This window comes from Peromyscus californicus, unplaced genomic scaffold, assembly GCF_007827085.1.
Source record: "Peromyscus californicus insignis strain IS unplaced genomic scaffold, ASM782708v3 Scaffold_5__1_contigs__length_169319896, whole genome shotgun sequence".
In the NCBI taxonomy this organism is placed as follows: domain Eukaryota; kingdom Metazoa; phylum Chordata; class Mammalia; order Rodentia; family Cricetidae; genus Peromyscus; species Peromyscus californicus.
The window spans coordinates 154,122,862-154,136,884 of NW_026294573.1; the positions used below are offsets into that span (position 1 = coordinate 154,122,862).

The 14,023-nt window shown below is 36.6% G+C and overlaps 1 protein-coding gene across 1 annotated transcript in view; it reads right to left on the reverse strand.

Moving 5' to 3' along the window:
* Positions 1-14,023, reverse strand: part of Cnbd1 (cyclic nucleotide binding domain containing 1) — a 376,362-nt gene that overhangs the window by 299,694 nt on the left and 62,645 nt on the right. The window contains exon 4 of the mRNA XM_052716755.1: positions 9,393-9,548. Within this exon, the coding sequence (XP_052572715.1) occupies positions 9,393-9,548 (156 nt within the window). The remainder of the gene's footprint in view (positions 1-9,392; positions 9,549-14,023) is intronic.

Here is a 14,023-nt window from a genome sequence, read left to right on the forward strand (position 1 = left end):
TAGCAGAGCAATAACTCAGACCTTAGGGTTCCCCACGCTTTGTTATCCTCTATTGTTTCCATTAGATGAATTCAGTTCATCAAGGAAGAACAGTAGATGCAGGTGACATAAGCCATCCTGCTGGGGCATAACTCAGGGTAGAAAAGGGTCAAGAGCTATGCGTGTGTCCTGTAACACGAATCTTAAAAGTTCTTATTAATAAAAACAAACCCAGAGCCAAGTATTGGGATGAACACTGAAAGATCAGAGAAACAGAACCATCTACAGCTAACCTCACCTTGCCAACTTCTCAGCCGATCCTGTTTCCTCAAACTGGAAGCTTCTGAGTCCTCATCCAGAATGAATCTCAGCTGAACTGCTGCTCAAAAGCCTAAAAGCTTAACCAGGCTCTAGTTCCTGGCTTTCACACCTTATATACCTTTCTGCTTCCTGCCATCATCACTTTCTGGGATTAAAGGCGTGTGTCACCATGCCTGGCTGTTTCCAGTGTGGCTTTGAACTCACAGAGATCCAGATGGATCTCTGCCTCCAGAATGCTAGGATTAAAGGCGTGTGTGCCACCATTTTCTGGCCTCTATGTCTGTCTAGCAGCTGTTCTGTTCTCTGACCCCAGATAAATTTATTAAGGTGCACAATATATTGGGGGACACAATATCACCACAGTGTCCTACTATGTGTATAGTTCTATGCATTTAGGTACTTCCTGTGAATGTTCCTGAAGTCTTATAAAGCACTCAGAATTAGATATATTTAACATGCTTTTAAATGATAAAACTTAGGCAAGATATGTTATTTTCTATCACAGTTCTACAAAGAGCCAGCATTACAAGGTATGGGAAAATTGCTAAAAGCAAACTATTAAAAAATGTGAAAACCATTTTATCACAACAACTGCTTAATTTCTTCAACATTGCAATTAATATGTAACTACAATAAATGAATATATAATATATGACAAAATTACCATTATTCTCAGACTGACTTACAACTATTTTAAATGATTAAAAGAAAATATATGTAAATATATTACAATAATGTGTGTTCATTATGGCAGCCATTTACAAATACACAGGGGCCTAGTTAAATAGCTTTACATATATTAAAGATGCTTAAAGAATATAATAAGCAAATAATCATATTCTTAGCTGAGGGCTTATATTGATTGTAAACTTAACAGATTCTAGAATCACCTTGAAGAAAAATACCTGAGCATATCTGTGAAGGATTATCTTGATTAGGTTAACTGGGGTAGGAAGAGTCACCCGAATGTGGTTGACATAACTCACTAGGCTGCACCGAATGACAATGAGGAAGCAAAATGAGCATATGTACCTATGACCCTCTGCTTCCTGACTGTAATGGTTTATCGGTGGAAGGCAACCTTGGCAGGTGGGATCCAAAGGGCACCAGGAAGTCACACCATGCAACAGAGCTCACGTGGGAGGTTTACTGGGGGGAGGTGCAGAGGTGGCCTGTGAGGGACAGCAGAAGGGAAGAGAGAGGGGGGCAGGAAGTGCTGGCACTTTATAAGGAGAGATAGCACATGCACATGGTAGAGTGCTCTAACTTGGTGGCTGTGGTAGCTGCAGTGTCCTGCTAGGTCCCTGAGAGCAGGCCAGTGTCAATGCCTGAATGCCAACGCTGACTGTGAATGTACCAGAAGGAGCTGCCTCAAGATACCCATGCCACGCCTTTCTTGACACCATGGATTTACCTTCCTAACTGTAACCTGAAATAAACCCTTCCTCCCTTAAGTTGCTTTTGTCAGGTATTCTATGACAGCAGCGAGAAAAACAATTAATACATCGTAATATTCACAATTATAAAAGAGAATTGTCTTTTAAAAGTATAAAAACACCTGGCGGAGGTGGCACATGCTTTTAATCCCAGCACTTGGAAGGTAGAGGAAGGTGGATCTCTGAGTTCGAGGCCAGCCTGGTCTGCAGAGCAAGTTCCAGGACAGCCCAGGGCTATACAGAGAAACCCTGTGTCAAAAAAATTTTAAAAAGTAAAAAAAAAAAAAATTATAAAACCTGTATGAAACTTTACTAAGGTCTATTAAATAAGTTTAAAATAAATATCTCCCGTGTTCCTGAATATAAAAGTTACTATTTATTTATTAAGTACATTTTAAAAATAGTAAGAACTTATCTTACCAAGTAACAAAACACATCACAAACTAAAATTATTCTTAAATTCATATGAAATTGACATAAAATTCATTAAAACAGAATAGTTAATCAAAATATATAACACATTTATAATATAATAAACTATATCACAAATCTGTAATGAGTGGAAGGTCTAAAAATAAAGCATATTTATGAATATTTGAGGCATTAAGAGTCATTTTATTGATTTTTTCCCTTTGGAATAGTAGTATTTGATTTTACTCTAGGTCACGGGCATCTAGTCCCAGGTTTTTGGTCACCAAGCAGTGTTAGACTTGCGTTTGTCCTTGTGGAATGGGCCTCATGTCAAATGAGTTATTGGTTAGTTACTGCCATAAGCTCTGTGCTACCATTGTCCTAGCATATCTTGATGGCAGAAAGTCACTGCAAATCCAGGCCTATCTTCTGCCACTGTCTGAAATAGCTGAAGGATTAAAATATTACTTCCAGTGAAACTATTTTTTATGTCTTCATTATTAAAAGAATTTAAAAACTTTTAACAATTTTTCTGCAATATGCCTCTTTTCTCTCTCTCTCTCTCTCTCTCTCTCTCTCTCTCTCTCTCTCTCTCTCTCTCTCTCTCGTGAGAGTGTGTGTGTGTGTGTGTGTGTGTGTGTGTGTGTATGAGAGAGAGAGAGAGAGAGAGAGAGAGAGAGAGCCTCCTGTTGTTCATTGGTCAGCATTACCCTTTTTGTTCAAGACTTCTTTCATTACTGGGTTCTTTTGTGCTTTCCTATGAACTTTAAGACTTTTTTTTTGTAATGATGACATTGGGATTTTGATGGGGACTGCATTAAATCTGTAGATCACTTTTTGCATTTTCGTTGTATTATTTCTGACATTCAGATGACATGGGAGGGATCTTTCCATTTCCCGATGTCTTCTTCAATTTATATTATCAGGCATACTGTAGGAATTCTTCATTTCCTTGGTGAGGCATAATCCAAGAGAGTTTTTGAAATAATTGTGAACGGAATTGTTTTCTTCTTTTCTTTCTAGTATGTTTGTTATTGATTTGGCTATATTGACTTTGCAGCCTGCCCCCTTTGCTGAAGGTGTTTATTGGTTCTAAAAGTTTTCAAGTAGGGTGTATAAAGTCTATCACATATAATATCATATCATCCGCAAATAGGGATAATTTGAGTTTTCCCTTTTCTATTTATATTCCCTTATTTCTTGCTCTTGTCTTATGGCTTTAGCTAAGACTGTATACAATGCTACGGAGTGAAAAGAGAAGACATTCTTGTCTTAGTCCAGACTTATTTAAACTGTTTTCAGTTCTTCCCCCATGTGTTATAATGCTCTCTATAGGTTTATCATGGATGGCCTCCACTGTGTGGAAACATGTTGTTCCTACTCCCAGTTTCTTCACAACTTTCATCTTGGAAAGACATTGAACTTTATCACAGCTTTTTCTGCATCTATAGATTTGAACATGAAGTTTCTGCCCTTGATTGTTGTTAATGTGATTTATCATGTTTATGAATTTTTATATGTTGAACTATCCGTGCATCCCTGGAATGAAATACAAATGGCCAATAAACATATAAAAAATGTTCAGCATCCTGTCATCAGAGAAATGGACTAAGGTTCCATACTTGTCAGAATGTCTCTCATTAACTAGCAACAGAAAATACTGGTGAGAATATTGGGGCAAGTGAAACCTTATACACTGCTGGCAGAAGGTATACCCAAACAGACAATAGAAAATGAGTATGGAATTTTCTCAAAAAATCATAAACTAGAATTCCCCTGCTGCACCTTTTTCATATATAATTAAAAGACTCTAAGATAGCATGACACAGAAACACTGGCACGTCCATATTTATTGTAGCACTATCCACAATAGCTGAGCTATGAATCATGAACGCATATTGAAAACACGAGGGACTACAAACTACAGTGTCATCCATGCAAATAAAGATTTGTACAGAAAATAACCCTTGAAGACATGAGAGTCCAAAGAATAGATATTTAGTGGATAAAAGGTAGAATGACAAATAAGTGTTGTTTTGTAAGTTATTAAAGATAACCAACTAGTTTGATACCTCTGTGCAGATAATTCTAGAGGTTGACCTCAAAATGACCATGTAGACCCATAGTCTACTAGAAAGAACCACATGACACATGATTTTCTAGGTTTAATATGATCTGGATGTGATGTTCTAAGTCTTTCTAAAATTTATTTTAAATATCAAAATGACCCCCAATAGTACAAAAGCATGCTCATATTTGTAAACACAGTTATTTGAATGTAAACTAAAACTATTTGAAAAGTTAGGGCTGGCTCACAAGATGACTTAAAATATTTGTGAGAATAAGTGAGTACATTAAGAAGGCGATTAAAATTTGTCAGACATTACATTTTTAAGAAATCATATGATTGTGATAACTTACAGACAATTGTTAAAACTAATCTGCACACATGATTTTGTGTCCCTATGTGTTATTAAATCTGTAATAAAATACATATTAAAACCTTCCAGTAAGGCCATAAAAATCTGATGTAATAGTATCTAATGTGTTCTTCTATTGTGTTTATACTTTTAAAGCATTTCTATGAAAATATTCTAACTTGAAATGTAGAAAGTGAGTCTGTGAAACCAAGGAAGTTAAACGTTACTTTAAAATACAATCTAAAACAATATATTAATAGAGTTAAAGTGTGTTATTAGAAATGTTATAATAGAAGAACTTGTTTATTCCTGAACTACAGAAGACTGGTTCAAAGATGGTTTTTAAAGAGCTCATTCATATGTTAACAACTATAATATTAAACATTTTGAACTATAGTATGAAAATGCCACAGTCAACTTGGTAAACTAATATAAATACATGACAAATAAGTAAGAGCTATTATTTGTTCATCTATCATAATGGAAATTTATATATTCTGTCTTGAGAGGAGATTTATCTTAAGATAGTAGCAAATTCTTTATAATTCATTCATGGAAATCATGTAGAAGACAATTTTGAATCATCTGGGTCTAACAACAATAATGATAGCATGAGTTTATGGCTTTTATAGATTAGTAAACTGAATACTAAGAGGTAGAATTTTCTCAAAAGTTTGCACAGTTCAGAGCAGTCTGGTTCATGACCTAGATTTTTCTGATCACAGGCCAAGCTGACTGCACTGAATACATCCCAAGTATAACTGTGGCTCTTGCTGCTACAAACAGACCAAGATGCAGTGCTGTTCTCTTCTATAATATCTATATGATGCTAAAGAGTTAACATTTCTGTTCTTTGTTACCTCATCTAAAGTAATTGTCTTCTTTTAATCACATTCCTATAGCATCTATGATCATGACTCCTATCATAAACATAAATAACTACCTGTATTTATTAACCCAGCTTCAAATGAAGATTCTATCTAGGTGAGAGCCTTCCCAGCCTATCTCCAAGCAGCTTTACTCCAAATGTGGCATTTGCACAAAACTGGGAGCTTTATGGCATTTTCCTCTGATTGGCACATAGCCTGGAAGTGTCATCTCAGACTGAGGTTCTTCATCTTATAAGCCACTTCACTGGAGGACAGTGGGAGAACCAGGCTGCATTTGGATTTTACACAGCCTGATTCTAAAAGGCAAATACACTGATTTCTTTCAGGGAGTGAGTCCTCTGAGTCCTTCCTGAGAAGTGGCTCTGCATCACTGCTCTGTCGAAATGTAACGATCATCAGATGTCTCATTCCCTCGAAGGAAACATCTTTAATTGGAGAAAGTAGAAGAGATAGCAACTGGGCCAAGTTTTCTCTAAGGATCTCCAACTGCTTTCATGATCATTTTTTAATTCCTTACATCTCCCTCTTTTCACACCATCTCCAGGCCCATATAAGTCACTTTTTTTAAGAGTTAGCAGATTATAAATAAGTTGTTTTCTACAAAGTATTTCATAATTACATTTCAAAAACTGGTGATGTTATAGTTAGTGTCATTAAATATGAGCATTGGAAAGTATGAGATTAATTCCCTGCATTCTCCATAGAAAAGAGGCTACAGTCATTCCTCACCTAGTACAGCTGGACAACCCACACTGAATCTCCTCATGGCAACCATGTTGACTACAGATACATGAACGGTTGGCATTCCACCAACATTAAAATCCCACCACTGCCTATGACCACTTCTTGATGATTGGATTCCTGAGTCCTTCTGAGGCCTCCTCCCTCTCCCCGGCCCTCCTCTATTGTATACTTTTCAGGAAAGTTATCTCCTTGCAGGTCATTGTGTTACAAACCATGCTGTAGACCCATTCTCTCACACTAGTTTCTTTTGCACAGAGTACACTTATCTGAGACATTAAGTTGACTACTACCTTCTTATTTCCTAAAATATCTCATCCTGTCACCCTACAGAGAGATTTTCACCGAATGTTGCTACCAAGCTCTATCTCCTGAAGATGGATTAACTTTCTCCTAAGCCCTCAATACTGTCATGGTGCACAGTATACATTATCACTTATATTTAAGAATATAAACTCCACAGTAGGTAAAACATATTTGTTTCTGAAATTCCAATGCTGGAAAAATTACTAAAAAAGGACTTAAAAGCTTATGCTGAATTCACTCACAAATGGATTAAATTATAATTTTCCACAATTTCCAAAGTTGTTTAGAAGATCAAAATTGTTCACAGCTCCTAATTGTATTTGTTGTTCAACACTTACTCCTTTTGAAATGTGTTTTCTTTCAAAGTATTTCACTTTGCCAATTATATATAAACTCAGCAAAAGTACTCATCAGAATGTACTGTCTCTTTAAGTTTTTTCTAAGGAATGGGTACACAAGCCGACAGCAAGCCTGCTTCCTACTAACCACCAATCAAATGTAGTGATCATGGCTCAATTCTGAACTGTATCTTGAGAAGACTTATGATTGTAAAGCTCTTAGCATCTTCAGTATGCACTTATTTGCCACTGTGGGGATATCTAACATTCTCTTATTTTTCTCATTGTTTTTGGTTGTTGTAGTTTTAATTAATTAGTACCGGTTCTTAATGTAGAGTTCCATGCCTTAACTACCACGTAGTCAATGTAATATGCTTTACAAAACAACATTTAACGCAAAGACTCCAAGCCACATTTCTATCCTCCTCCTCGCTCTTCCGCCTATTGTCTGACCATTGACTTACCAATGTTGTACCTCTCGCCTAGGTCCTCAGCTGTGCAACCTCAATGATTTTGATGTCTGCAAAGGACTTTTATGTTTCAAAGCCATCTTTCTGCATCAGTACTAAACTCAAGCTACCAACTTGAAGTAGAGGTCATGTAGTCAATGTGATTAAATAGCACATCAAGTTATCAACCTTCAAAAGATTTTTAACATTCTCAAGAACATTTGCATTTCTTTGAAAGTAGCTACAGCAACTCAAAGTTAATTTTTATTTACTAAAATTCAAACAAAGGATTTTAGAGATTGTAAGGTAGCTAGTTTTAAAATTCTGTTAACTTGCATCACTAAAGCAACCTATCAATCTATCTGATATTGGTTCCGTTAGTCAGAAATAAACAAAAGGCTATAGACCTGACAACTTATCCACCAATAAACAAAATTTAGTTAAATTATTTTTGTACTTTGTGCGTAAGGCATCCAACTCCATTGCAAATATAATTAACATGAAACTACTGATGTTCCTAAATGTGGCCAACACCATTAAATGAACTACTCACCCTTGTCTTGTCTTGAGTCTACACCTTTGGATGTAGAATCAGAATTGGAAGCTTGTGCTCAACTATTAGAATACAGCAATGATTACAGGATTGGCCCATACAATTTTTCATTTTGGCAGAATAAAAGAAACACAGACTCAGGCCCCTGAGGTGGCTTAGCAGGTGACGGCAGTTGCTGTGCAAGCATGACAACCAGAGTTCCGTGTAAAAGTATAACCCAGGTGAAGATCGATGGAGTAAATCAACTCTCCAAAGCTGTCCGCTGGCCTCTACATGGCATGTACCCCTCCACAACAATAATTAATTAGTTAATTAATTAAAATTTTAAGAAAGACACACAGAATCTTCCTTTCTGGCTTTAAAAAGGTAAGCACTCATGTTCGGTGACAGAGTGAGAAAAAGCTACAGAGTGAAGATGTGGACTGTGTGGAAAACTAATGTCCCTGCTGAGAGCTAGCGAGAAAAAGAAGGTATCAGCTCCTCGAATGTAAGGAATTTAAGATTCCTCCAGCAACAACATAACCATGGAAGAAGATTTCTTGCTATAGAAATGAACGGCTCATTGTACACCTTGCTTGAAACTTTGACATATTAAGCAAACCAGATACTCTATGCCTAAAGACATTACAATGAAAAAGAAACACACACACACATACACACACACACACACACACACACACACACACACACACACACACACACACACAAATATTAAAATGCACGCTATTCAAGCCACTAAGTTTATAATAATCTAATATACAACAACAAAAAACAAATATACTAGTATCAACAGGCAAGGAGGAAAGGCACATCCTTTAGAACAGCTAAGAGAGATTTCAGCACACCTATTTTTCTAAAAACTCATCACAACTGTCTCAAAAAACTGCCATGAGAACTAGTTCAGAAATTCCATTTGTATGTGTAGAAACATATAGGTATGTAATGATAATTAATAAAAAGGAGGCCATGAATTTGAGAGAGAGCTAGGAGAGGTAGGGAAGATTCAGTGGGAGGAAAGAGAAGTGGTAAGTGATGTAACCATATTATAATCTCCTCATTTGCTTCCCTGTCCCTATTTTCCTCCCCGCTCCATTTCTCTTCCTTCTACCACTAAGCAGTTGTGTCCCAACTGTAAGACAACATGCTCAAAGAAATGAAATGTAATAAAAGTTAAGTGTGTTTAAAGGCTCTGTGATGGAAAAGACAGTTTAAATTCTGTGGAAAGCCATTGAGTAATTACAAACTAATGAAATCACAAACATTTTTTTTTAATGTGACATCAGTACACAGCACATGTTTTTCTTGCAATGTAAAGTTGAAATGAGGTGCCACAAGTTTAGCAGTATATCCATTGCATGTCATGAAGACTGAGTTCATGAAGGTTGTTGTCATCTGTGGACAGTCTCCAGACTTTCCACTGAATTCATCAGTCATACCAAGTCATGAAAAATGCACATGTGTTTGCAAACAACTAACTAAAAACAAACAAACAAAAAACTAGTCACAATAGTCTTTAGTGACATAAATTTTACCATTAAGAATACTCACAGTTTCTTTAAGATAGCTAAGAACTCTACAAACTTCAATGAAGAGACTTCTTCATCATAAAGACTAGGGCCGCCACGTGCTTTCCTGGCATACACAGCTATGTTGTGTGACTCAGGAGGTTGGAATTTCTTTTCCTCTGTCTTTGTAGAACATTTTCTGAACAAGGAAACAATATTAATAATGTTATCATTACCATACATAAAAATTTTACATGGAGTTCTACTTTACTCTCAACTGTAGAAATACATGGTTTGATAATAAATCAACACTAGTGTAGTTATATTTGTACTCCATTGTACCTTAAGCCTACAAATTAGCATATATAAAATATTTTCAGCATATATAATTTGATTATATGTTATAACTTGTAAGCATTTAAAATATTATATAACTCAAGGAAATTTTACAAATCCACAACCATTCTTCCTTTTCCATACAAAGAAAGAAAGAAAAAAGAAAGAAAGAAAGAAAAGGAAAGAAAGAAAGAAAGCCCAAAAGTAGTAGATGACAAGAAATAAACTCAGGGTTAAAACTAATGAAACAGAAACAAACAATAATATAAAGAACTAATAAAAAAGAGGGTTGGTTCTTTGCAAAAAAATAAAATAAAATAAAATTGACAAAAGCTTGTCCAAATTAACTAAAAGGTTGAGATTATCCAAATTAACAAAATTAGACACAAAAAGAGGAACATAACAAATACCAAGGAAATCTAGAGAGACAGGACATGCTTTAAAAACCTGTACTGGGCTAAATTGGAAAATCTAAAAGATATGGAAAATTTTCTTGATATATAGTACAGAAAAAAATTCAAGATCAGATATGTAATTTAAGAAGATCTGTAATGCTAAGAGAAATAGAAGCAGTAATTAAAATTCTCCCAACAACAAATAAAAATGCCCAGGGCCAGATGACTTTAGCACAGATTTCTACAAGACTTTAAAAGAATAATTAATGCCAATACTCCTCAAAATTTTTCACAAAATAGAAACAGAGAAAAACACTGTCTAGTTCTTTTTATGAGTCCATGGTTACACTGTTATCTAAATCACATTAAAAACCTAAAAAAGAGAGTTACAAACCAAGTTCCCATATGAAAATATATAAACATTTTCAGTAAAATACCAAAACCATGAATATGTTAGAAAGATCATCTTCCATGATCAAGTTGGCTTCAATCCTGAGATGCAGGATTGGTTCAACATATGTAATTTAATAAATGTAATCCACCACACAAAAAGACTAAAAAAAAAGATCATCTCATTAGATCCAGAAAAGACCTTTGACAAAAATCTAACACCCCTTCATGATCAAAGTCCTAGAGAGACTAGGGATATAACAGACATACTTTAAACAATAGAGGCAGTTTAGAGAAATCCCACAGCCAACATCATCTTAAATGGAAAGGAACTCAAAGCAATTCCACTAAAATTAGGAACAAGACAAGGATGGCCACTTTCTCCACACCTCTTCAGTATAGTACTTGAAGTCTTAGTTAGAGCAATGAGACAACTGAAGGAGATCAAGTGATAACACTGGGAAGGGAAAAAGTCAAAGTATCTATCTGTAGATGATATGTTTATATATGTAAGTGACCCTGAAAATTCCACCAGGAAATTCCTATAGCTCATAAACACTTTCAGCAAAGTAACAGGATACAAAATTAATACACAAAACCAAACGAACATCTTATACACAAATAACAAACAGACTAAGAAAGATTCAAGGAAAAAAAATAATGCCTTTTCAATAACCAAAAATGAAAGAAGGGAAGGAAAAAAGATATAAGGAGAAAGAGAGAGAGAGAGAGAGAAGGAGGGAGGGAGGGTCAGGGGGAAGGGAGGGAGGAAGGAAAAGATATTGAGTAACTCTGACAAAGCAGGGAAAGACTTGCATAGCAAAAGCTTTAAAACAGTGAAAACAGAAACTGAAGAAGATATCAGAAGATAGTAAGATTCCCCATGTAATCTACAGATTCATTGCAATCCCCATCAAAATCCCAACACAGTTCTCTACAGAACTTGAAAGGAGAATTTTTCACTTTTCATATAGAAACACACACAGACAAAGACACACACACACACACACACACACACACACACACACACACACACACACACACACAAACATGCTAGCTAAAACAATCCTGCATAATAAAAGAACTGCTGGAGGTATCAGTGCTCCCAGTTACAAATTGTGCTACAGAGCTATAGTGATAAAAACAGCATGGTATTGGCATGAAAAAAGACATGTTAATCAAGTAATCAAATGAAAGACCCAGACATAAGTCCACATACCTATGTCACCTGATTATATATACATATACATATACATACACATACACATACACATACACATACACATACACATACACATATACATATACATATACATCCATTGGACAAAAAGACAACATCTTCAGCAAATAGTGCTGGTCAAACTGGTTGACTTCATGCAGAAGGATACAAATAGATCTATACTTATCACCCCACAAAAAAACTCAACTCCAAGTTCATCAAACACTTCAACATGAGGCCAGATACACTGAATCTGGTAGAAGAGAAATCGGGACATAGCATTGAACTTATTGGCACAGAAAGAGACTTTCTGATAGTACAGACATTAAGAACAGCAATAAAAATGTAGAACTTGATGAAACTCTAAAGCTTCTTTAAGGTAAAGAACACCATCATTTGGATAAAGCAACAAGTTATGGAATGGGAAAAGTTGTTGTTTTGTTTTTGTTTTTTACCAAGAACACATCAAAAAGAAGACTGTCTTAGCTAGAGTTGTTATTGCTATGATGAAATACCATAACTTGGGGAGGAAAGTGTTGATTCTGCTTATGCTTCCACATTTCAGTTCATCATCAAAAGAAATCAAGCAAGGCAGGAACCTGGAGGTAAGAGTTGATGCAGAGGACCTAGAGGGGTGCTGCTTACTCTCTTGTTCCTCATGGCTTGCTCATCATATTTTCTTTTAGAACCCAGAACCACCAGTCTAGTGATAGCACCACCCACAATGGGCTGGATTCTCCTCCAATCAATCACTAATTAAGAAAATGTTCTGCAGGCTTGTGTACATCCTGATCTTATGGAGGTATTTTCTTAGTCAAGATTCCCTGCTCCCAAATGACTAGCTTATGTCAACTTGAAATAAAACTATCCAGCACAATTGATCCCTTGTCAACTTGAAGCACAAACATATCATTATTAAGCTACATTCTTTCCTTTTCACATTTATCCTCAAGATCTCACCTTTAAAACATAATATAACTTTAAGAGTTTGACAGTAAGCTAGAAATCAGCCAGCCAGAGGCCACAGGCCTGCCTGCCACTGGGTGCCACTATAATGAGCAAGTATATGGCAGAGAGATGAAAAAGAAAGAGAAGCAGAGTGGTTTAGCTGCTGTGGAGAGAGGTAGAACTGGAGACAGAACTGGAGATGTGACAGTGGTAAGGAATAGGTTTATGTGAGTGGCCTGTGCTACCAGTGGGGGCCATGGTGACATCTGGGCCCATGCTGCTGCTAAGGGCCATGTCTGCATTGATGGTCCTATAGCAGCTGGGGTCTATAATGTCTGTGACCCATGTTACCACCAAAAACCATGTGGACACCAATAGTCTGGACTGCTGCTTAAGTCCATGTTGATATCTAGGGGGTGAAATGAGCTGACCCTGCATCTCACAGGCCAGTGCAGCAGGAGAGCTGGCTCCCTCCAGTGGTGTGGGCATGGTACAGCTGACTTCACTCTTCACAGGAGAGCTGGCCCTGATGGTGAGGGTGAGGGAGATCTGGCCTCACCCTTCATGGGGTAGGGAACAGGTATTCCAGGTGGAGGCCTAGGTTTACCAACTGAGATACCACCCATGCCCACTTCCAGATCTTTGAGTTGGCATACCCCAATATCTAACCCATTTATGACCTGCTAGAGCAATGAAGGGACCAGTCATGTGGAGCCATAGTCATAGGATCTCCATAACTCAAGGCAACATCAGGATATTCAAGAGGAGTCACAGTGAGAGTTCAGTAGTGATATGCAGCAGGAGCCAGAGGCCTTGAACCAGACCAATGTCTCTTTGCAGTGATCATTTACAAGGAAAACTCTTGGGGAAAAAGAGAAAGACACACTGCAGTTCCCAATGCCACTATAACAAATAATGGAGAGGTGGGAAAGGAGGAGGAGTGAAGTGATTTTTTTAAATTTTTATTTCTATTTTTTTCTTATTGTGGGGAGGCTATAAGGGTAGAGGGTGGTCATGGAAGGACTGGGAAATGAATGGCATTGGGGTGCATGATATGAAATTCCCAAAGAATCAATACAAAAAATTAAAAGAAGAGTCCAACAGTCTTTACACATTAAAAGTTCAGTCTATTTAAAATATCCAATCTCTTTAGAAATCCAAAAGCTCTTTTAAAAAGGTCAGTCTTTGAGCTGTGAGATCCTGTGAAAATCAAAAATCAATTAAATACTTTCTTCAAAAAGGAAGGACCAGGGCAAAATTACAATCTGAGCAAAGAAAAGTCAAACTCCAACAGTGTAAATATCTCAACATCCTGTTATCTGGGATTCGCTCAAGATCTTCTGGGCTCTTCCAAGGGGCTTGGGTAACTCTTCCAGTTCTGTCCTT